The sequence below is a fragment of the Aedes aegypti genome, chromosome 2 (genome assembly GCF_002204515.2).
Source record: "Aedes aegypti strain LVP_AGWG chromosome 2, AaegL5.0 Primary Assembly, whole genome shotgun sequence".
In the NCBI taxonomy this organism is placed as follows: domain Eukaryota; kingdom Metazoa; phylum Arthropoda; class Insecta; order Diptera; family Culicidae; genus Aedes; species Aedes aegypti.
The window spans coordinates 8,181,285-8,207,924 of NC_035108.1; the positions used below are offsets into that span (position 1 = coordinate 8,181,285).

Here is a 26,640-nt window from a genome sequence, read left to right on the forward strand (position 1 = left end):
ATAACTTTTGTTATACATCATTCTAAATGAATCAATTCAATCGTATAGAATGCATGAAAAGCCCATATACCTACCAAAGTGGAGGCTATATGCGTACTTGGCACGTCTTTGTCAGACTTTCTGCGATCAGATATACGATGCCACAAAATTTGAATGAAAATAAAAAAAAGTTCCCAGCATGCCTCAAACGCAGGACCTTTGGATTACGTATCGGATACCTTACCACTGTACCACCAAGGGTCTCATGATAGACAGGTCATTATTTGCCAATATTAATATATGTTTCATGTACCGCTGTACCCATACTGTGTTGTTCTTGGAGGCCCACCGTCAGCAGATACCAAGTTTGGGTGGCAATTTTTAAGTTATTGCGATTTCATACGATGCTTTCTGAATTGATATATGATCTGTCAGTTTATACAACTTAACGCGATTCTATGTTGCACTATTTACGACATGTTTTGTTGTCAACACAGATTGTCGTTCATGAATCGTATTGGGGATTTATATACAACTTATGTTGACATTGATATCTTTTAATTTGGCATCTTGTGCGATTGTGATTTTTGACGTACGAAAATGTGATTTTGGATACACAATCTTATACGCTACGTGGTTCACTGGGTTAATGAGAAAAATTATTTCATCGCAGTAATCCACGGCACGTCAGTGAAAAATAATACCTCCTCTATTGGTATACTGTTCCTTTAGTTGAGGTATATTTTTAATTTGTGTTCCTATAGTTGCGGTATCCGTTGTTTTCTTATGGGATCCTCCACTATAGGAACACTTTACCACAACTATTGGTACAAGTAAGAAAATGTTTAGCAATTTTAGTGGTATTTCATCAGTTTTAAAGCAATTTGAATGCTCTTTTCAATTATTCCGTGTATCAACCTAAGATAAGATCGGACAACTGGCTTCTTTTATTTGTTCTTCTTTTCATCCATGAGCCCAATTGTAAATTTTCCACCCATGCGTGTTGCGCTAAAACAGTGTTGCCATTTGTATGGACGACGGTACACTATTTCATTCGCACTTTCGGCTCTTTAGATAAAAATGATTATCCGGATGCGATTTACTGCTCCCTACACAATTAACGGCTTCGCACTTCATTTCTTATACTTTCAAGCTGATTTAGCTTCAATAGTTAGGGGCTCCTGGTGTAATATGCACTGCCGGGGCAAAACGCACCTTATCAATTTCTCTGAAATAAATGAGTTTAGAGAGAAAAACACTATGCGGATTGATGAAACGTTGCAAATTGTTGACACCATGAGAATTTCATGCATTTTGAAAAACTTAACAGGGAGATAGAACAATAAATTCGAAAAGCACGATTCTGATGTAACTTTCCCGATCATTTCACATGTTGTTTTGAAAGCGATGAATTGAGAATTTTTACAACTTTTCACCATAAAACAGATGATATGAGACTGGATAAGTTGTTGATGACATGATTTTGACGAATAACACAACGATTTCTATTTTCCACCACATTTTCTGATAAGCAACATGCACTCCATTGGTCGGGGCAGAATGATCCATTCCAAAATAAACTACAATCATAAAGATTAGGTCATTTGAAGTCTTTATTAACGTATTTATGCACAATTGTATCATCTTGTAGACGAAAATCATCCAAAACTCGTGTTTTTACGATAAACAAAATTATGTTTTTAACACGATGGTGCATCTTGCCTCATTGTTGTGGTGCATCATGCCCCTTTGTTTAGGTGCGTCTTGCCTCAATGTTGTGGTGCGTTCTGCCCCAAAAAGCGGTGCATCATGCCCAGCATCAATCTTAATTTACGCAAAAGTAGTATTTGAAAAAAGTTAAATTTTCCAATAATCTAATGTAATTATGATGAAAATTCGCTAAACACCATTTAGGGTGAACCCAAACCAACTAGATTCTTGTATTAAAACACTATATACATGTTTTTTAGTGTTCATTTCGGCACATTTTCCTTAAGTGGTGCATATTACTCCAGGAACCCCTACTTTCATTCACATCAGTCGGCTGGTTGGCACGAACTTTTATGAACAACCGCAAATAATAACAACCTAACAAGGTAAACCGGCAACACAGGCAAAACCAAAACAAACGCTTCCGATGGTAATTTTTCACTCGGAGGCATCAAAATCAACCAATCGGCGACTGGATCACAAACTGGATCAAATTCTAAACCCAGTTGTCCGATCTTTATTTTAGGTATCAACAAGCCAATACGTCGATTGGCAGTGTCGGTACGGTGGCTATTGTGATAAAATCAGTGAAAACGACACTACCGCAACTATAGAAACACCCACAACTAAGGGAACACTTACCCTACATAATGGTTACTTTACTTCTTCTGATGAAGAAGTTTTAAAATGTTTATTCAATACCCACTTCCACGGATGTGTAGACATTTATGGATGAACCAAATGTCTTTTCATGTAATTATGTCTATGGCTTCGACTCGAAACTAACTACTGAATCGATCCAATGAGCACTCAATAGTTTTGCTCCTTTCAAATCTCTTGGAGCAGATGGGATTTATCCTGTTCTGCTCCAGAAGGAATTTGAGTTTATCAAATATGTTTTGAAGAAGCTAATAGGGCGATATTCAAAGCTGAAAGGCAATAGATGGCTCTTTTTCAATGGAAGTAAAAACGAAATCCTGAAGCAAAGAAAGCACAACGGAAGATGAACTAAACACAAAAAGTTATGTATTCACTTTACACTTGATTTCTAATCACAAATTTTTTGATACAGTGTCCTAATTGCAAGTAATTGACTTGTTTCATTATTTTTCATACGTTTTGACAGTTCTCTGACTACCATTCTTCCATGTGCTCGTGTCCTAGTTTTTTTTTTTTAGAAATTTGAGAATCCAGCGTAGCGCGATCAGTGGGAGGAATACAAACAACAGTGTCGTCGCTCGGCGGCCAGTGAAAGAAACTGAATGTTCGAAAGGATGTTGCCTGTACTTTTTGCCGTCTGCGCCAACTTTTAGCGTTTAAGAACGAAAAAAAAAAACAGTCGTTACCCTATTGTTAGAAATTTTGTCACCGGGTATATTCCCAGATCTTGGTGTAATATTACTGTAAAGTTTATCCCGAAAGGAGGATGTGCGTCGAATAAGGAAGCGCAGAGTTTTAGACCAATCAGTTTGACCTCTTTTCTTCTGAAATGTCTGGAACGCATTATCGATGCGATGTTTGTGATGTTTATTAGGCAAACATACCTCTTCATGTAAATCAACTTGCGAAACCATGAGCTACCTACAATGATTACCAATCAGATTCATCAAATGCTCAAAAACTGACATCTCTTCTCGACATTGCGTCAAGCAGCAATCCGAAAATTGAGTGTTTGCGGATGCCCCCAAGGGGGAGTCATAGCTTTTGTGGAATATCGTAGCAGATAGGCTATTGAGGCAACTCAATAATTGAGGTATTCCAACGTATGGATTTGCCGACGACTATCTAGCTTTGATAGCTACTTGTTCGACCTGATGCAAAGTGGTCTTTAGGTTGTCGAGAGTTGGCTTTTTTTGGCTTTGATATTCATGTGACTGATTAGGTAAAGATTGACGGAGTCATTCTAGATTCCAAGCTTTCCTGAACACCTCACATTGAATTCACAGTCAAGAGAGCTAGCATGGCCTTCGGTTAATGCCGGCGAACCTTTGGTAAAACTTGAAGCCTCAAACCCAAATATATCAAATAGATTTACACAACAATATTGGCATATGGATATCTTGTGTGGTGGTGAAAGAGCGAAGTGAGAACAACCCAATCTAAATTGGGCCATCTCCAAAGGATGTAATTGATTGCGATGTCTGGTGCGCTCTCTACGACTTCCACGGCAGCGCTCGAGGCTCTTTTCCACGTTGTGGTACTACACATACATCTTTAACAAGAAGCACTTTCTTGCTCTTAGATCTACACACTAGAGATGGTCGGGTCTCGGGTTTTTAAACCCGAAACCCATCCCGACCCCGAGGGGCGTAGATTCAACAAAGCAAATTGTGGTTCTTCAAATATTCCTGACTATTTTTCTTCTCATAACCAGTATTACGTCCCTCCGGGACAGATTCTGCTTGTCAGCTTAGTATTCTAAGAGCACTTCCACAGTTGTTAACTGAGAGCTTTCTTTGGCAAATTCCCATTGCTATCATTTTCCCTGCCACAAATATATTAATTAAGTTTTCACCAATAGAGTTGTTTCTAATTTATTACGGTAATAATCTGCTAACGGTCGATTGATTATGTAAACGTACGGGCATTACATTGTTCACGGCTAGCACAAATTACATCGTCTCCAATTGCGGCATCACCGGCAACTAAAGATTGTGCACACAGAAATCAATTACACTCCCTCGAGCCTAAAGCATATCATAACTCTGCTGATCAATTTGCCATCTGTATCGTACAATCCGAGTAAATATAGGTACCCAGCATTATGATGCACAGCTCGGGTGTTACACCCACATCACACTACGGATCGCACCAAGAAGCATCTAACTCAACTGCGAGAGAGCAGAGGAAATCGTGTGCTCACTCGATCAGAAGAAAATAGCAAGGCTATAACAATCACGTACCAGAATAAGCTGTTATACCTCCTCGACTATTTTAATTGCTATTATATGGATAACTAAGGAAAATTGATGAAGACCATATTACGCTATCATAACAAAATGAGCTACTCATAAGCTATTTTTTTACGATACAATTTATCGAAAGTGAAGATCCCTTGAATTTTTGCAAAGCTTGATTTGTTATCAGATACCCTATTCAATAATATCATTTTCTTTTGACTTGATATTCCATAGCTACATAATAATTCATTGAGCTTTTATATAACGCTTTGTTAGGAACCTTCCTTAGCCGAGTGATTGGAGTCCTCGGCTACACAGCCATGCTGAAGGTGTCTGGGTTCGATTTCCGGTCGGCCCAGGATCTTTTCGTGAAGGAAATTTCCTGGACTTCCTTAAGCATATAGTGTCATTGTATCTGCCACATGAAATACGAACGTGAAAATGGCAAGTTTGTAGAAGAAATCTGTCAGTTAATAACTGTTGAAGTGCACATTGAACATTAAGCTGAGAAAAAAAAGAAGAAGATGGTATTCTTTTGTCGTGTTCTTCTGCTCGGGCTAAGCATGGCGCTGACTGGATGACTTTAATAATAAGTTGTAAGCAGTCGTTGAGTCGTTCTCGATACACCTTCCTCCACCTTTCTCGCCGCGTATGCTAAGTATCTACCGTACTGGATCAAATTTCAGGCTGGTTGTAGCAAACTCCAGCAAATAGTTATGAATGCCGGTATCGAATCCGCTCGGTACCACCCAATGCAGATTAATGGGTAACACTGCCGAGGTATGAAAATAGCTTGCTGGCGTGTTGTTCTCACCGAAAGTTATCGGGCTGCTTTGAATGCACACTGGGGGGTTTCCAGCATGGGTAATTGATTAGCGAATGCGGAACCAACTTAGGGAGACAGAATAATACACGCTATTTTATGGTCGATTGTTTGTTTGTTTGTTTTAAATATCAGTTCAGATTATTAGATGACAGTTGAAGGGAAAATAGCGATGGTAGTAAGTTCTACAAACAAACCTCCATACAGGGAACAGGACGGGGGTACGTAAATGGAACTTTACGTAGATAGAATCATTACACAAATAAGGATTGTGTTACGTTAATGGAGTGCTAACCCAAGAAATTCCATTTGCATGTTTTTTTAGATTAATATCAAACCGGCTGAAAATGAGACTTGTGTGACAAAACTTGTGAAAAATCGCCATATCATACCATGCCCACACAGTTACGGATCACCCACAGTGATGGATCACTTTGGCGTTCAACATCGGATAACTCGCTCAAAACATAAACGTTGACGTAAAACATATTTTTCACATATTATACTATTTGTCTTCTACCATTTGTAATGTTAAGCACAACATTCAACCGCTAAATGACGGTGTATTTGACAAATGTTTAGTTGGTACCGTACAGCTATCATAATATGGTCGTTTTCTGTAAGAAGTGCCGTCAGCATTCATAAGCTTCCACAGGTGGTAAAATTCAAATGTTGTACTATAAAACATGCTCGTTCGCTTCGATTTAGTATGAATTCATCTTTCGAAAACATTTTTCTTGATTGTTGATTCTAAATACCGAATATTAGCACTTCTAACTAGTGATCCATAATATGGACCAGGAAATGATTGTTTACCACGGTTATGGATCACTTCCAAAGAATGTAGCTTTCTGCCATTTTAAGCATTGGATTCGACATTTTCAGACAATAGCACTAAGGATAAAACTAATAAACCATCATGGTTTGTAAATTTAATTTTTTTAGCAGACAAAAATGGGTGGAAAACTTGGTGTGGAGCGAAAACAGTCCATGTCTCAGTTACTACAACACAGTATCCCAAAAAAAAAAGGCATTTTACCCTTGTTTCCAGCTCTGACACTGCTATTTTTGCAGAAATATGTGACACATTGGTAACTTTCGCCAAATCATGCAATACAGATGCATTGAGTTGAAAATTTCTTGATTTTGCGCACTGATCCGTAATATGTCACAATTTGATCCATAATATGAAAATTGATCCATAATATGGTTTTCAGAAGCCGATACAATTTTTAATGTTTATGCAATTCTTTGTAAATATTACACTCAAAACAGTTTACTAACCGAGGTTCCAACTTGGAACGATTCAATTCGTGTTTTTGAATTACAATTTTACGTTTTCCATGCCGTTCTATTGAATTTTATAGGTTGGACTCCACACTAGTTGATCCATAACTGTGGGGTCATGGTATAGCATAATGCTAATTTGCCATGAAATTCTTGGTCAGCCAATCAATGACCTCTCGAGGGTTTCTGAACAACATTCTGCCATGTTTTGAGTTTAATGACCAATTAAGAATGTACAAGAACTCCATTGAGTATAGGGCTTTAGATCTACAAACGTAATCAGTGAGCTTTCGTAGAATTATTCCATTATATACCAAGTAACAATAAATGCAAAACAGCAAGAGTTTTGATAAACACGGACATATGCTACATATAAGGCTGAACACGGTGATAGCTGAATGCTTATAATTATATGAAGAAAAGCCTATTCAATCCTTCTTCAGCGATGCACTCAAAACTGAATATCTAGCTGAATAAAATATTGTCCATCATTTTTATTCACTACAATGCAGCTATTCAAGCAGTTTTAAATGAAGCTAGATAAAACATAGATAGATGCGAAAATTTGATACTTATAAGCTGAACAATTGCGAATGACTAATAGTTATGTTCAATCAAGTTTTGAGTTCATCGACATTTTATGGTTATGCAATAACTCCAGAATATAGGTCTTCAGATCTAAAAAACATTCATGTTTTAATATGCACTTCACTAGGCATATCAAATGTTGTGGAAAAATATGAAGTTGGCGCAGTCCCATATTGAAAAATAAAGGCATAACAGTCTCTATATGAGCTTTGAACCCCAATAGCAACTGCAAAACAGGAATTATGTTGAACTTTATATTTTTTACTGATCAATATTAGCAAATAGAGTATCCTGTGGGGTGGAGCTAAATGAATATTGTATTCAAAAACTTACTATAAAATTATAAACATTTGTATGAAAATGCGAACTTCAAACTTTGAACGCTGTTTTCTCAATGCCTATTAATTCCATATGGGACAGTTATGCGCCTTTATGGGCAGTAAAAGCGTCATCACTTTCTAAAGCTTATGAACACCAAATTAATACACATATATAGAATCTGCAAGAGGATGAACTTGATTCCTTGATTTCAGAGAGATCTTTGGTTATGCCTGTAGAAGGCCTATACTCAAGGAATGTTTTGGATAACCGATAGCAATCTTGTTTGGATAACCGTAAGGGCTGCAAAACGGTGAGTCGACAAGCGACCAACACAGCTCTGGTTCACACAAGTTCCTTTCTCACGCATCCACGGGTCAAACGGTGACAAAGACCACTAGCTAAGGGTTGCGTACTGGTTGAGCACTGTTGCCCTTCTGACATCAGCTAGAGTGAGGAAGTACGTTCCGAGCGTCTGTACACCAGAAGGTGCGGCTCAAACTGCGTCTGTTCTGGCATCCAGCGGCTGAGTATGAAATGCTGTATTACGTCAGCTAAACCGAATTCATTACCCACCACGAAAAATGGAGATATAAAAAGAAACGCACGTTATTTTTGGCAACTGCGCCCAAAACTCTCTGTTGTTAACAACGTAGGGTACCGACGACCGCCCCGGTATGACCTATACACGCAGCACATCGAGGCTGCATTACCGGAAGAGGGTGAGTTGGATGAAGTTCCTCTTGAGGACTGTAAAAGAACAGTGAAAGCAGCCATCAATAATGTAGCTGAGAGCAAAGTCGGGTACGTGGGACGGAGTCGACAGGATGATTGGTTCGATGAGGAATGTAGGCAGATTTTGGAGGAGAAAAATGCAGCGCGGGCAGTCATGCTGCAGCAAGGGACCCGACAGAACGTGGAACGTTATAGAAGGAAACGGCAACAGCAGTTCCGGCTCTTTCTGGAGAAAAAACGTCTCCTGGAGGAGACGGAGTGTGAGGAGGTGCCAGTCTCAAGAAACACGTAAGTTCTATCAGAAGCTCAACGCATCCCGCAACGGCTTCGTGCCACGAGTCGAGATGTGCAGGGATGAGGATGGGAGCATCTTGACGGACGAGCGTGCGTGCGGTGATCAAAAGGTGGAACCAGCACTTTGACGAACACCTGAATGGCGCTGAGAGCACATGCAATGAAGGACGGGACAACGGAGGAAATGCCTTCGTCAGTACTGCGGAGGATGGAAACCAACCAGCCAGGGAGGTTAAGGATGCCATTCACCAGCTCAAAAACAATAAAGCTGATGGTAAGGATGGTATCGGAGCTGAACTCATAAAGATGGGCTCAGAGAGGCTGGCCATTTGTTTGCACCGGCTGATAGGCACAATCTGAGAAACAGAACCGCTAACGGAGGAGTGGAAGGAAGGGGTAATATGCCCCATCTACAAGAAAGGTGACAAGTTAGACTGTGAGAACTTTCGATTGATCACCATTCCAAATGCGGCCTACAAAGTATTATCCCAGATCATCTTCCGTCGTCTGTCACCTGTAGTAAACGAGTCCGTGGGAAGTTATCAAGCCGGCTTCGTTGACGGCCGATCGACAACGGACCAGATCTTTACTCTACGGCAAATCCTCCAAAAATGTCGTGAATACCAGGTCCCAACGCATCACCTTTTCATCGATTTCAAGGCGGCATACGACAGTATTGATCGCGTAGAGCTATGGAAAATCATGAAAGAGAACGCTTGCCTGGGAAGCTCACGTGACTGATAAAGGCAACTAAAGTGTGCAACATTGCGTGGAGATTCCAGGTAAACAATCCAGTTTGTTTGAATCACGCCGGGGATTACGACAAGGCTATGGTCTTTCGTGTATGTTGTTGAATATCGCGCTAGAAGGTGTTAGCGGAGAGGCGGGCTTAAACCCGGGGTACGATTTTCACGAGATCCAGTCAATTTGTTTGCACCCGTACACCCGTTTGAAACGCTAGCCAGAGAAAGTTGGACTGGTGGTGAATGCGTTCAAGGCAAGAAGTTGCGGTCAAAAAGATTCCTCCCCACATCAAATGTACCATGTACAAAATGCTCAAATGAACTGTAGTCCTCTACGGGCATGAAACGTAGACTGCTCGAGGAGAACCTGCAAGAACTTGGAGTCTACGAACGTTGGTTGCCACGGACAATATTTGACGGTATGCAAAAAAACGGTATGTGGCGGCGAAGGTTGAATCACGAGCTCACCCAATTCTACGGCGAACCAGGTACCCTCGTTGGTTCGACCACATTTAATCTGAACACTTTGTACCCCGCAGGATACGATGGGCAGGGCATGTTGCAAGAATGCCAGATAGCTACCCTGCTTAGATGATGTTAGATTCGAATCCGGTTGGTACAAAAAGGCGTGGAGCGAGTCAAGGGCACAGTGATTTGGCGAGTGTGGGGCAGAACGTAGGATACAGCTCTGTTCCGTTTTAGTCACGTTCTGATTTTGCCACGTTCCACTTTCTTCAACAAATTATTCCGTTTTTACCAACACACACAATTTGAATTTTTTTTATTTTTTTTAATGCTTGGAATAAGAACTAAAGACTTATTTTGAAGCAAGCCAAAAGGTTTTTAAATACATCAAGATTAGGTGTTTGACATTTTTTAATGTTGAGCACATTTCTTGTAAGACTCAAGTCCTATACCATTTAATGACGGTTGTCTTCTTCTCGCTTGCTATACAATCAGAGTTTTCAAACTTAACTTGAACTGTTGAACAACATTGACGTATCCTTCAATAGTTGAGAGTTGCTTGTGCCACGTCCTGGCGATAACAGGTGGGTTCTATCCTGTTAGGCCAAATGCTGTTAGGCCGTATGCCGATAAGCCGAAGACTATTAGGTTGAATGCCGTTAGGCCGAAAGGGTCATTAGGGCGAAAAAGGTCGATTGTTCTAATGGATCATAAGGAGCTTGAGTTTTTAGATCGATGGGGTTGTTTGTTGTTAGGACAGGATAATTGGCATTATCTCCGCTGTGAAATATAACTAGAAAGAACAGCATTCGTATAAAAGAATTAAAAATCCCTAAGGAATGAGATAAGTAGTCAAATGTAATGTTGGCCTAGCCACCCTTTCGCCTAACAGCATCCGGCCTAATCGATTTTGGCCTAACGACATTCGTCCTAACGACATTTGGTCTAACGGCCTGCTCTCATTTGAACTGTTAGACAATATTGATGCATCCTTCAACAGCAGAGAGTTGCTTTGGCCGCGTCCTAGCGATAATTCGAGATTGTGATTATTTTAATATGAGAGAGATCCCTGCTTTTGTTTTACAACATGTTTGATGCAAATCTGACAGTTATATATGTTCAGTCAATGCTCAGTTCTTTTTTATACGGGATATGCCTGAAAATGAACTCCAGTTCTTCTATCATGTAAGTAGAAGCGGTAACCTTTATAGCAAAGACGAAATAAAGCGATGTATTTAGTGAAGCTCAAACTGGTGACCTGTTCTAATTCGTTACCCAAGTTTGACAGATTACATCAGCCATTCCATGAAAAACCGATCTAGTGGGTCATAGAATTCCATGAAAATTTGATATTTTGTTCATTTTCCGAAATAAGGATACACGTGTTTTTGGATTTTTTGATTAGGGTGACCATTTCCGAAATAAAGTGACCAGAAAAATCGCGACTTTGCAAAATTTTTATTTATAAAAAATCATAACTTTTGAACCGCTTGACCGATTTCCAATTTTTTTGGACAAAATGAATGCTAAAGATGAATTTTCAAGAAAAATATAAAATTTCACAAAAAAAAGTTTTTTTTACATGAAAAAAAAAACAAATCAGCTGTTCTCATTTTTTCTTGAAAGTTCAGAAAATTCCACGTTTGCTGACAAATTAAATAAAAAAAGATTGATAATCGGTTGAGCTGTTCAAAAGTCATGATTTAAAAAATAAAATAAAAATCTAATGGAATACATCGCGGAAATTTGAAAGTTAGCGTAAAATTTTCTGAACTTTCAAGAAAAAATGAGAACAGCAATAGCCCCTTTGGTCTGCTACCCTCAAGTGGAATACGAAGATGCAAAAAATGTTGTACATAACTCGTTGCAGAACTCGATTTTTACAACACTCGTCGTAATTATCCAACTCAGCAAGCCTCGTAGGATAAATTTAATTAAGTATCATATTTTTTAAATTCATGTTTGCAATTAAATTTTATTGAGTACGAGCCTGTACGAATGAATAATCAACATTTATCTGACACGTCTTAAACATCAATAATGTGCATGCATATGCTGAAAATGTGTATTTTTCTGTTGGAACTGCAATATTATTTTCAGATCCGTAAAATATTTTTTCTAAAAAAATTATTCAGATTTCATCACGGTTCCGTTTTTGTCAACTGAAAATTGCCAACTCTGTAGATAAAAACTGAACATACCTGTACTTAGATGCAGCCACGAACCGTGTATTGAGGCATGACATTGTTGATTCAATGGTATCTGTTAAGATATTCACCCCTATTCTTGTTTACGTTCTTTGTATTCTTTCAATGGAATCGAATCGTTTTGCATTCCCGTTTTCGCCAGCAATATCAAGTGGGCCATGGGTTCGAACGAATAGGCTTCGAACGAATGTTGGATCCGCCGTAAACGAGAATGAGGATGATTAACTAAATAAATAATAATAAATAGGCTTAAGTGGGGTAAAGTTGCTATAATTAGATACTTATAAGCTGAACAATAGGGCGATATTTAAAACTGAACAGGCAACAGATGGCTCTTTTTCAGTGGTAGTAAAATCGAAATTCTGAAGCAAAGAGTGCTTTCATGGAAGCATGGAAAATGAACTAAACACAAAAAGTTATGTATGCATATTACGCTTGATTTCTAATCACTACTTTTTCGATCCAGTTTCCTAATTGCCAGTAATTTACGTTGTTTATGATTTTCAATACGTTTTGACAGTTCTCGACTACCATTTTTCCATGCGCTTGTGTTTGAAGTTTAAGAAATTTGAGAATCCAGCGTAGCGCGATCAGTGAGTGGAATACAAACATCAGTGTCGCCGCTCGGCGGCCGGCGAGAGAAATCGAATGTTCGATAGGTTGTTGTCTGTACTTTTTGCCGCTGGCGCCAACTGTTACGCTAACAATATCAAAATATCAAAATAAGCTGTTAAATGTCATGAATTTCACGTGACTTTGACAATTGAATATTGCTAATAATATCAATCCCCGTGGAAAATCATCGGAAAATCGTTTTTCCGGCAACCATTTCGAAACTACAATCGATTGGCTTTATGTGCTGATGTGATATTTTGCATAGGAGGGTGCTATGAGCATTTTAATTTTTCCAAATTTTTGACATTCAACAGCACTGGTCATTACCCTATTGGTAGCTATGCAAAGCTTTTGTTCAAACAGAGGCTGTTTTGAATTAGTTTCACAAGTGTTTAAACAGATTAAGCCTCTAATACCCAACCCCGCCTTTAGACGGGGTACACTTTGGAATTTTGTGTATTTTTTCGTAGCTCGCAAATCAAAATGATTTTATTTTTGGCTTATACCTTGACTCATAACACGCATATAAGAAAAGTTTTTTATGACTTTTGAAACTTTTTTGTATTTTTAGAAATTGTTTGAAAAATTGCATTCTTATATAACCTACAAATGCCTGGGCTTCATTTAACGTGTAATATAAAAAATCGTACCTTTTATATTTTTCTACGATTAACCTATCACAAACGAAGAGCCTGGTGGTATTAAAATAATTTCAAACCTGTTTTTCCGTTAGTTACACGGAAAATAAAATACGCTCCGAAAAAAAAAATAAAAATTTAATATGTTTAAAAATACCGTAACAATTTAAATTTTTATTATTGCCAAAAATCAACAACTAGAAAAGGCTTCAAGAAAAAATGAAAAAAAGGTAGGGATGTTCAAAAATAAAAATTATAAAAATCAAAAATCACAAATTTAAAAATTTGTGAATAAAAATAAATAAATGCCCAAAACGTGTTCAGAACGATTTTAGATAACGAAAAATAATACTTAAATCGAAAATAAAAATTTGGGTATTAGATGGTTAAAATTGGTACCCGGGCGTCTAACAAGATTTCAGTACCGTAAAAGGGGGAACTTTGATAGTACGAGACCCACTACAAATTAAACGGAATAATGAAGTTTCTGTCAATCAGTTAAGAACAACGAATGCAAAAGTAAGGAGTATTAGTATGACACTTCATGTCAAAGCTATTTTCGTTGGAATCAAGTTCATTTGAAGATTTATACGCAAATATTAAAAATTTACAAGATTTTAGCAGTTTTGCAACGCTTACAAACAATCTGTTCTACGATCACTATTTGATAAAGTCATAATGAGTTCGTCACTTATCCATGACAGCCTAGTTATAGCACAGAGTATGTGGTTATAGTACAACATGAATTCGGTCTCAAATCTCTTAGCGAAAACCATTTTTACAAACTGGGACTATTTTTGTAATCTAAGTCAGAAATTTCCATATAGCGTTAAACGCCTAGAGGTATGCAACGCCCTATAAATGTTCCGTAATTCATTCCATTTTGTTCGATTTATACTCCATTATCAAAGTTACCCCAAAACAGAAAACCGACTTTCGATTATATGAAAGATAATATATCCATTCAGAATAAATCTTTTGGCTATCTATCAAGTGCAATCGATAGCTAGGATGTCATTTGTTTTAAAAATATAAATTGTAATCCTTTGAAACAGCATGCATAAATATTGAAGTTTTCTTCGAAAAAACTATCAAAGTTACCCCGTTTTACGGTACAACAAATTATCCAAGAGCTACTTGGAATACAAATTCGATCCACAAACGTAACGAGTTCAGAACTCTATAATATTGTCTTCAGATCTAAATCACTCTCGAATGTTATAGAAAAGTTATGTAGATAAAGGATTCAGTGCAGCTAGATGCTAAGACAGGCTACAAGGAAAAGAAAGAAATGTTCAACTAACAGTCTACGATTCAAATAGTGTTGATCTACATATGAAGCTGAAGCACAAAATGATACCACATTGGAACCGAGTCGATGCATGCGAATGATGATGATGCTGAGATTGACCAGGTTATGTATTGTGATGACTATGAAGACGTCCTTTCGGGCATCAGGGCCTCGCTCATCCTGGAATGGCGTGTCCCTGCAAAAGAAGTAGAAGAAGGAAACATGGCGCGAGCGCGAGGACGACATGGCGAAGCGATGCTGTGGATTTCGTCATTAAATGCGGGATGACATTTGGTCTCGTATTTGCGTTCGGTGCACTACTTGGCTGGGCTTTCGACCGGTACTTACCCCGTTCAGCAGACCCATTTTTGACATAGGCCGTCGATTTCGAGGGTAAAATCGATGCGCGAGGCTCACGAGTGTGTCGTCGTAGCCAAACACCAACTCGTCGGCAGTCAGCGAGATGAACGGCTTGTACTTGGTCGCCGTCAGGACTAGCGAGATGGTCTTCGCCAGGAAGTAGCCCAAATGCTTGCTCTGGGTGGAAATGGTCTGACAAATTGGGAGGGATTATCAGTAAATTTGTCACATACCTAAATGACAGACGATTCACTTACCAGCAGTGGAATATTTGGTGTCGTTATTCGTTGGTTCTTATCTACGCTCAGTTCAGGAACAAATTGTAAGATTTTTTTGTGCTGATATGTTACAGTGTAGTTGTCATGGAACTTTATATTCACTTTTTCCATATCTTCTCTGAAACAAAAATAGAGGAAAATAAAAATTAGATCGGAAAGTGAAATGTACGATTCGTATGATTAGACAATATTAAGTTAATATTATTAACTCGTATAGGCCTGAGTGAAAGCAAAAATTCCCATACCCTCGCCGCTAAGCGAATTCTCAATGGATTCAAATGATTTTTTTTTTCAATGTACTGGCACACATATCTAGTATCTAGAAGTGGACAGAGGAACGCGGAAATATTCATGTAATGGGAATTATTCCGGTGGATCACTGGGTCGAGTCGAGTGAGAAGAATGCTGTGCGTTTGTGCCCCTGAAGGGAGGCAAATTTCATGTCACAGATATTTTCCGAAATCGGCTATAATGTGGCCACTACATGGCTGAATTTTAAAACAATTACATCAGTGTAAACCTTTTGAGAAACGATTGAATTAGATAACTATGAGTTTTGATTTTGATTAATCCTACAAATGACCATTTTCGGGTTCCGGGACGCCTCAAACTCACGATAAAGTTTAATAACTTATATCTGACCATCTGTGTAAAGCTCATGGGAAGGCATTTTAGTGCACACTTATATTTGATGTCTACTTTTCTAGAATTGAAACGGTTTAGTATCCAACGGTTCTTCCGGGCATTACGTCCGAATGGCCATATCCGGTATATTTTGAACGCTTCAAAACTCTTAATTTATAATGTTGAACATCAGATCTTAATGATTTATGCAAAATAAAATGATTGTCATTGCAAATAAACAAAGGTAATTTGGTTTGTCCCAAAAATAGCTCTTTTTTACCCGACTTGACCTGCAGTGACTCACCGGAATAACTCCGGCCACAAGAATATTTCCGAGTTCCTCTGGCCACTTCTAGAAACTAGGTATGTGGGCTAGTGAACTGACAAAAAATCATTTGAATCCGTTAAAAATTCGCTGAGCGGTGAGGGTTTCAGTATTTTTGCTTTCACTCATGCCTATACGGGTTAATAATCTAAGTCGTGTTTAACGTTCCTTTTTGCAAATTTGCATTGAAATCCTTCAGAAGATTATCATAAACATTACATGTCTCATGTAATGTTTATGATAATCTTCCAAAAATAGTGTGAAGAGTGTCAAGCATGCTCTTTTTTGCATGAAATTCGTGGATGAACTCTTGAGATCTTTCGAATCTCCTCCACAGAAAACCTAGCTAGGTCTTTGACAAAAAAAAAAAAAAACAAAAAAACATTGTTGCATATGATATTTTATTTACATTGAAGCAAGTTCCACGCGAATATTTCTCGTTCAATAAAAGACAATTCGGATTCAGGTTGAATCTGTTGCATTTAAAATATTCGCAAGCTCTCACCACTCAACAACCCACAGACTGCAATCCGTCACCCAGCTTACAAATTGCAGTCCCCGGTGATGCATCATCGCCGTTCGCGTATTCACAATGCACACTTTCCTAATGATCTTTCTTGCCTTGGGGGTCCTCGAAGCAAAAGGTGGCTCACCGTCACCCTAGAACTCCCTACATTTGCACATCTTCCGCCTGGGCTGTCGTCGCCATTTTTGTGCTGCTCTTGGAAATGGATTTTGATTACTCTGACCGCTGATGACTATATTTACAATACCGGATAAAACTCGGATGTCAAACGGGCAAGGACAATCCGACTCAAATGAGTGCTTTTATTGAACGGGTGGAGCTTGCGGTTGCGAGTCCAAGTTCACATTTAACACCCATATTCAAACGGAGTAGAGAGTGCATGCTGGATTCCCGAGCGGAAAAGCATGGCAAAGTTATACCATATCCAGCTATTAATATTAAATATCGACAAGCTAAAATTTGCCCTTCAAAAATTTTAATAAATAAGAAATGAGCAATAATGATTTGAAGTTTTTAATACTGAATGCATTACAAAACATTGGTAAGCGTCTTCAAGAGCTCAATAAGTTATTGAGAAGAATTGAATTGTTTGTAATACCATAAAAAGATTTGTAAATTATAATACAACCTTCACTCTCAATAATATCTTATCAAGAAAAAATGAATGGAATAGCTTGTCAATAGCTAATTATGTTATGATAGCTTAATATGATCTTTAAAAGTCTTCATACTTATCCAAATAGTAGCTAGTCAATCATAATCAAGGTATTACAGCTCAGTTTGATATGTGATTGTTATAGGCTCATTCTTTTCCTCTGATCGGGTGACAGTGCTGGATATAAAACCGACATTTTACGGTGAGTCGACACAACAGAGATCAGTTATAAGTTAGGTATTGAATTTATTGTCTGGAGATAACAGTATAGGGACCCGTTACGAACAGTGGAATCCTTGTTTAAGTGATGCTTTTATAACACTAGCAAGTGGCTTCTGATGTACTGTTTCTAGGTGTGTACAGTTAATGTAGCCTTCACGTAATAATTTTGAATACTCTAGGTCAAAAAATCCTAATTATATTATTATGTTCTTTGATTGGAATTGAACTAAAATTCAAATTGACTGAAGTCAAAAAATATAAAAATGTTGTAATAAAATAAAGCACAAAATTCATATTTTAGGAATGCAATATTTCCCCAAAGTTATGCACTATCTGTAAGCTTATGGATCAACACTTTAATCGAGCATGAAGATGGAAAAATATTTGGTTAAAGTTTTAGTATTAAAGTTTTATTATTATTACACTTTAGTAATTTTGAATATTTTGAACATGAAAACCACTCTTGTTGCGTTATATCGCCACCATTTCGAATATTGCAGATCAAATAACATCGTTACATCTTAAAGCAAACGTTATTTTTTTTGCAGCAATTTGCTGATTTTCAACTTAGAGCTATTTGAATAATTCAAAATTTATATATAAATATATATATTGACGATATTCTTTATACACAGTTTATTTAGAACATATTTATTCACTCTTCATACACATTTTGGTCAATCTCGGTTAAATACAAACAAAATTTGTGTTTTCAGCCAAGTTTGATTGCATATCTAAGAGAAAAAAGGTGAAAACAATTATTTAAAAAGAGCTATGTAATATGTGAATAATTCCTTCTGGAACAATAAAAACGCCAAATATCATATTCAGATTACACATTTCATCGATTAAGGTGACAACACTAGTTTTGGCCAAACCCATTTTCTTTTCCGCCAGAGTATGTTTTAGAAATTATGTTAATAATTTCTCCTGTAAGGTTCTCTACGCACTTATTACGTATAAATACCAATTGTTAGTTTAAAATATCCTGCAGTTGTTCATTAGCAACTTGTTAAGGATTTTCAGGAATTACTGAAGATTTCTCCCAGAAAATAGTACAAAGCAAGGATTCATTCCACGAATTTTTCAAAGAGTTCGCCTACAGTTTTTATAATTTTGCTTTTATAAACTTCCAAAATCTCCTCTGCAGGATTGTTTGAAAAAATCTCAGCAAAAATTTTCCAGACTTCCTGCATAAATTCTTCCACGTGTTACTCTAAGGATTCCTCGTAATATTCCACAAGAATTCCATTAGCAATTAAAAATAATTCAATTGGAAAAATGTTAATCATGATTTCTTAAAGAAGTTTTCCGCAGATCTGTCTGCATTTTTTCACAGATAATTATTTTTTTTGGAATTCTCTAAAATCAATGAGCAATATTCCGTAAAAAACTGTCTCGATTTTTTTTGTTCATAAATTACGAAATGTTTGAATTATTCTAACAATTTATAAAATTCCTAGCGGAATACGTTCAACTGTTCTTTCAAAAACTCTTCCGTGAAAATACTCAGAGAATAGGCACGTAATTTATTCTTACAGAATTATATTATTGTTTCCGTAAGATTCTTCCGAAAAAAATAACAGAGATTTATCTAAGTATTTTCCGAAAACTTATTTCGTTAAACTGCACTAACGATTTTTTTGGGGAATTTTTTGAAGAAATTTTCATCAGATTTACTAAGATTTTGCAATTCCTTCTTGAACTTCACAAAAAACTTCTACAACAACTATTTTTTGGGTTTTAGAAATAACACCATTTTTTTCCGAATTGTAATCTCAGGCTTCTGTTATAAATAATGTTTTGGTTCAAAAATTACTCCAAAAATATATCCATATCTTTAGAGATTGCTATACAAATTCCTTAGATTCCTAAGGAAACACTTACAAAAAAAAGGTTTGAAAAAACTTTGTTGGTATTTTTTAATAATTGTAGCTTAAATATAATTCGGAAAAAAATACCTTATTCCTGCCGTAAAATGCAAGAATTTAAGAATTCTTTAACTTGTTGACAATGTAACCTCACAGAAAAGCTTAGGTGGTCCTTGTCGAATTTACTACAAACAATCTTGTTATTTTTTCATAGTCTTTTTTAATAGAAAATGATTGTTGTTGAAACAGATGGACTTTTTATTGATTTTATTGATGATTATATTTTTAAAACATTACCAAAGGTGTAATGTGGTAAAATTCATAATGTAAGAATTTAATGAATTTAAATCTTAGGGGAAACTTTAACATTACTTTGAAAATTTGTTGAGGAATTCCTGATCGACTCTCAGAAATCAGGAACGTATATGTATATGTATAAGAATTATGTATTTTTTTAAAACGCTTACAATTTACCGTTTTAAGATTCTTCAAAATGTTGTTTTTTGGAGTATGGAAAGATTTCTGTACGAAGTTTCTCAAAGCATCATGTGAAGGAAGGATAAAAACAAAATATTGAAGCTGGTGCAACAGTAGATGGGCAATGATACATTGAGAGATAATTTATAATCTTTTCTCTAGAGGTGCAATTACATGATAATTTAAACCTTTCTAATGAATTTAAAAATAAAACACAAAACTTATCAAGAAGTTCCTTCGGATCTTCATTAGATATTATCCTTGAAATCTATTCTTTCTTGACTTCTGATTTTCTAGAATTCTGCCAGAAAACATCTAGAAGTTCGAGGGTGGAACAAAAAATGGACTCTGACACACTATCAAATACATTATTTTTAAAGAAGTGTGTTAAGGAAGATCAATACAAATTTCTTCATGAATATCTTAAAAAATGCTTTCCCCATTCTCAGTTATTTTGCTACATGTTTCTCTACAAATTCTTTTACCGCTATGCTAGTTTCGAAAGCTTAAGTTTGTCTAGGGTTTTTCAACAAATTTCCTCTGAAGATTCGAAGGCAAGAGACATTTTTAAAATCAATGTTTTTTTTTCCAATCTGGGGATTTGAGTCAACATTTCAAGAAAAAAAAACATAGAAGAATTTTTGACGTAATTTGTGACAGATTTTGGAAACATTTCTTAAGGACTTTGATGAACTTCGCGAAAAAAATTGTAATAACAATTTTGTGAAAACTACAAAAATTCGCAGAAGAATTTCTAGTAGAATTTTCAGCGAAATACCTCAGTATTAGATTTGACAGAATCAATTATTTTTTGGAGAAATTGTGAGGGAAAACTGAACTTTTGAAAGATTGGGTAACATATTTTAGGTAAATCTGAGAACATATTTCGGAATCAATTTGTTAATAAAAAGTAGACATGGACAGGGCAGGAATGGATGTCCAATAGGAAGACTTGTTTTGAAAGGATGAACAAGTCCCACAATATTATTTGACTAATTTCCAAGATATTTGCAAAATTTCTGAAGCCACTGAAATTGTATAAAGAACATCTAAGAGTTTTTTTTAAATATTTGCTAGAAATTATAAGATTTCTTGAAAAAATATTGTTTAAGCAATGAATTTATTCATGCGAGAATACTTAAAAAAAATAAATCAAAATCAAAGAGAGAATTTATTGCTGGAATAAAACAATATGGTCGATTTTGTTACATTTCACACCAGGTTAAATTTCTTTCATTTATCTGAAGAAAACTTGGCTATGCCGAAATTTATGAGGATAAAAGAAATCACCGGACACCTCGAACAGGGTATCCTAAAAAAAAACAAAAACAGTGCATATTCACTTGCTTTATACTGAAACAGAATTATTTGGATTACACAGCGTAACAAAAATTACATTTTTGCGTGTCTCAAGGATTAAATTATGTGTCTCTAGTAGATTTGGGGCCGCTGAATCTTATGCCGTTCTCAGAAATGTTCCTGCACGTCACAATTTTTAGCTACAGGTCACCAAAGTTGTATAAAACACTGGTTAAATTGATGTTTACATGAGATTTAAAGTATGATTTATCAAACTTTTTTTTGCTCCAATCCAGCAAGCATGCAAAATAGGATTTCAACTTTCATTTTACACATAATTTGGTTGAAATTGTATGATAAAATTTTTATTAATCGATTTTTTCTACATGCTTGCAGTCTCCATACAATTTTTTTTTGTTTCTCTAATATGAAAAAATATAATACTTTTCTAAAACACCAAAAACAAACTTCTGAACATGGATAGTATTATGAACTTTACTGATAAGTGTTGTTATACACATAAAGTTTGAATTCAGTGGCAAATTATTCAAAGAAATTGCCATACAAGCTGGGAAACTTGCATGCAAGTTGGCTGAAATAGTCAAATTTTGCATTTTCAACAGCCAATATCTCAAAAACTAGACGCACTGTGATATTTTTGAAAACGGCAATGGATTCAGCAACCCTTAATTAAGTAAATAGTGGTATTTAGATGCTTGAGGCAAAAACGTGTTCCACAGTGTTATTAAGAAAAAAAAAAAGAAATTTTAGAAATCAAATTTCCAGGATATTGACGCTTTTTTACACCAAGGTATTTTTTTTTGCAACTGAGATGTCGAAAAATTGCGCTTATCGCATACAACGAGAAGCTAGTTCTAACAGCAGTCAATTGAACGACAGCCGGACGGTTAAGCTTAAGGTTGTCGCGCGATTCAACGAACTGATTGATTTGACTTTATTAACGAGATTTTTAGCCCTGGGCTAGTTCATCTCGGGACCAACGGCTTTACTTCCCTTCCGAAGGAAGTCGTCACTATAACTTTTTACGTCATAAGTGACTATGTCGGGGATGGGATGATTCAACGAACTCAGAACCGCCACGCTGATGCGGTGTAACTCAAGCGAGATTTTCTCTCTAACATAAAATAACGTAACTACTGAAGAGATTTTTATCAATAACAAAAGTTATGTAAATTGATTCAGAAGATTCTGCTCCATGTAAAATTGTTATTTTTTTTTTTATTGTCATCAAAAATTCTGGGGGGGGCCTGGAAGATTCTGGAGGGGGCCAGGCCCCCCTGGCCCCCCCTGTTCCTACGCCAATGGCGATTAGAACACACGCCGAGGAACTGGGACCGAATCCCATCCCGGACTTTAAAAGTAACAGTGGCGACTTCATTTGGAAGAGAAGTAAAGCAGTTGGTCTCGAGATGAACTAGCCCAGAGTTAAAAATCTCGTTAACAAAGGCAAAAAAAAAGAATTCATGTAATGTCCATATAACTTACGTAGGGCGCCAAAAAATGTTGAGCAAGAATTTTTTTTAAAAATATAAACTATAAAATATAAAAGCGTGTCTAAAAACAATCTTCAGTACACGCTCAAAAAAGAATTCTGAAAAACGTGAACTGTCAAAAATACACCATGAACTACCACAAATGGTCACATAAACATGATCTAGTTCACGGTGTATTTTTGTTGTTGACGAGTTCACGTCTGCTGTTCACGGATACGAGAACGGATTTTTTTCTGTGTATGAACAAGTTTTTACGTTTGTTTTTTTTTGTTTAATAAGTGCATGTTCGAAACTAAAAACTAGTTTTAACTATATTGCGCTTAAACTTTCCTCGATACTCCATCGGGAATCGAGCAATTGCAAAAAGTGGAAAAACCTTAAGTGAATCTGAGAGTTCAAAGCTTCTCCAAAACTTGGAAGCTTTTATTCATTTTGGATTGCATGATCCTGCTCCTGCTGCAACTTCTATCCTTATCTCCTCGCGGTACTGGCCTGGCTACAAGCAACCGTATGGAGGATTGTTAGCTAGTCCGGAACTTTAATAGTATACCACCAAGAAAGGGAAATCCAAGCTTGGAGCTTCTGTTCTGCATGCCCAGCGTTTACCAACTGATACGTTGCACGTATAAGCCTAATTGGTTTCGCCGGAAAACCTTGTTCAGACATGATTTGTCACAGCTCATTTTATTGCTCGGAGACTCACCGAAGACTTTTCATCTACCAAGAAAGGCGAAAGTATAGCAAACTGACAGAACGTGGCTTGATCAAATTCAGCAGAATCTGGAAGATATCATAACTGACATTGGAGAGAGGTGGCTCCGTTTATACTAAAATAATCAACAATATTTTACTGAAATTTTTCGAGCTGAAGTATACCGCAATCGAAATTCTGAAAATCAATAAAAATGTTATCAAGTTAAGTGAAGAAGAATCGAACCAATAAAGAGCCTTCGAAAGCCTAGTACATCCTGTATTGTATCAGTCCGTCAAAAATATCATATCTACTGTTGACCGTGTTGTTTTATGAAGAAGCGATCAACTACGACTAACATGTTGAGTTATCCTTCAACTCTTGTGGAAAAAATGGAGAAAAGACAGCAAGTCGACGCTGTGTATGTTGACTTTGCTAAAGCTTTCGATAAAGTACCACACGTTGTTGCAGTTGAAAAACTCAAAAGAATGGGATTTCCAGACTGGTTAACGAAATGGATTTTTTCATATCTCACTGGACGCATTTCTTCTGTTAAATTTGGTGAGACACTCTCAGCTCCGTTCCAGATTGGATACGGAATACCTCAAGGCAGTATCCTAGGACCCTTGCTGTTTGTGCTTTTCGTCAACGATCTTTGCACGATGCTTAAATCTCCAAAATCTTTGTATGCTAATGATCTGAAGTTTTACCGGGTAATCACTACGTTAGGGCCAACTTGCCACCTTACGAAAATCGATGCTTACTGATAAATTTGCCCTCCTTATCAAGCAGACGAATCTTTCTCTGCTCGTGTTCGATATCTTGACTGATCGCATTGATTGTGTCGATTTGCTATGTAAACTCCTTTCCACGCCCCTCTAAGATCAACTCGTGAACCTGAATTCTTTCGCCGACCTTTCCACCGTACTGCATATGGAATGCACAATCCTCCAGAGGTTTGCTGTGCCCGTTTCAACAAAGTAGCTGATATTTTTGATTTTGAAATGTTCAAAAATGTGTTCAAGTTAAGGATTAGTTCATAAGTTACTTTTTTCTGTGCGATATTTTTTTTTTATATCGAAGATAAATAAATAAATAAGTAAATAAAAAGAAACCGAATAAATAGGATTTAAATGCGATGATCAATTGAAATCTTGCATATATACTAGATCATCAGGTATAGGTGAAATTTATCTAAAAGTTGGAAAACTCAAAAGAAAAGCAGAGAAATATGTTTTCTTAGATTTTGCCCTCAAAGCCTTACAAAAACGCTGCAAAATGATGCATTGTTTTCTGACGTTATTTCCTCTTGGAGAAATCACTCATTTTGTGCGGCCGGATTCTAAGTGGAACAGACTTTATTGGAAAGTTCAACGCATCTTGAAGAATGAACGTGGGGTGATTGAAGAGTGGAAGGTGGAGTGATTGAAAAGTGGAAGCAGTACTTCGATGAACACTTGAATGGTGCATTTTTGCGCAAGCAGAGTTGATTCAGAGAAACGAGGAGAAATCTAAGTCAGTTCAGCGGATGATGAAACTAGCCCTTATTTGGAGGGAAGTTCAAAATGTTATTGAACGGCTCTAAAGTTCTTTAAACCCACTCTTCACATTTCAAAACAACCTGGACTACATGCTTCTTCTGCTAAAAAATAGTACTGGGCGAGCAAAACTGTTTCGAAGGATAGCACTAACACATGCTCAACTCAACAGCCAGGGTCAATTAAGGCCCAAGTGAAAATGGAGCATGTGCCGTTAAAATCTACAAATCGAATAAAATAAAAACACACAGCTGTTTTATTTGCAATTTTTCTTTGACATCTGCTTCATTGAATTTTTGTACTTTGTAGTGCAATCATGGATCCTTTGGATCGAAGAATCTTCATTATCCAAGAAACCCAAAAGTAGAACAAGCGGATTGATTTAACGGCAACAGACCCGCGGCAACGAGTAAACGACAACGATTGGAAACTCTTACATATCTTGGAATGAGAGAACTTTGAATAAAACCTCGCGCGTTGGACTCTTGGCTCGTTAACTGCGGAATGTCGGTATGCACGTGGCAGATATCCAAAAATTACGCTAGTCTAAAACCAGATAACGTGAATTCCGAGCGGTGGATCCCATCGCCAACACCTCATTCAAGTACCACATCCACTACAGCGGTGGCGATAGAGCAAAACGTGGAATTTCTAGAGGGATGGCAATCAACAGTAAAACGTAAGAAGATCCGCAAACATACTGTGACAGCGTGGAAAGTGATTGGCACTGATCAACGATGTAGACGAAACGACTGGTTCGAAAAAGAGTGCCAGAGAGTGACATACGTGAAGAATGTCGCCAGAAGCCGTATGTTTGTGGCTGAACAAAGAGTGGTACAGGGCAGCGAAAGCCGAAGAAAATCGAATCCACCGCAGAAAAAAGGCAGCACGAGGAAAGTGTGATAGCTGAAGCTCAAGATAGCATGAATCGGAACGATATGCGGAGATTTCATGCAACGTTCAATGGCGCGCGGTACAATACCGTACAAGATCCCGCCATGTGCATTGATTGAGAAGGGAATTTGCTGACCGAAAAAAACAGCGGTGGCTGCTAGGTGAAAGGAGTACTTTCAGCAGTTTGTTGAACTGTGAAAATGGAAATGTTGCTAGGAACAGGATGAATATTGATGATGACGATCAAACTGTGGACCTACCATAGGAGACCATAGGAGAGCTTGAAAAGGCTATCAGTGAGCTGCAGAACTGTAAGGTTGCTGGGAAGAACGAGATCCCGGTCGAGCTTCTCAAGCCGGGAAGTGAGCAGATTTACCAGTCGATATATCGAGTACTTCTGAAGGTAAGGGAGAGATGGCCTCATACGCCCAATCTACAAGAAAGGGTACAGATTGAAGTGTGCCAATTAGAGAGGGAATCATGTTTAACAGACTGAGACCGCTCGAAGAGTCCTTCGTCGGCGAAGTCCAAGCTGGTTTTCGTGAGGGTCGTTCGACAACGGATCAGATGTTTATCTTGCGAATGATCCTAGATAATACTCCGGGAGTAGAACGTGCAGACTCACCATCTATTTATTGATTTGAAGGCGGCGTACGATTCAGTGAAAATAAATGAGCTGTGATGATAATGTAGATAATGTCTGAACATGGTTTTCCAGCAAAACTAACTAGGCTGATACTTGCTACGCTGGTTGGTTCGAATTGCAGACGAGG

The 26,640-nt window shown here is 37.2% G+C and overlaps 1 protein-coding gene across 1 annotated transcript in view; it reads right to left on the bottom strand.

The window, feature by feature from the left end:
- LOC5579861 (scavenger receptor class B member 1) overlaps window positions 1–26,640 on the bottom strand; it is a 214,426-nt gene that overhangs the window by 21,705 nt on the left and 166,081 nt on the right. Inside the window, exons 5-6 of the mRNA XM_001664272.3 lie at window positions 15,211–15,349; window positions 14,942–15,145 (exon numbers count right to left, since the gene is read on the bottom strand). Coding sequence (XP_001664322.3) covers window positions 14,942–15,145; window positions 15,211–15,349 — 343 coding nt within the window. The remainder of the gene's footprint in view (window positions 1–14,941; window positions 15,146–15,210; window positions 15,350–26,640) is intronic.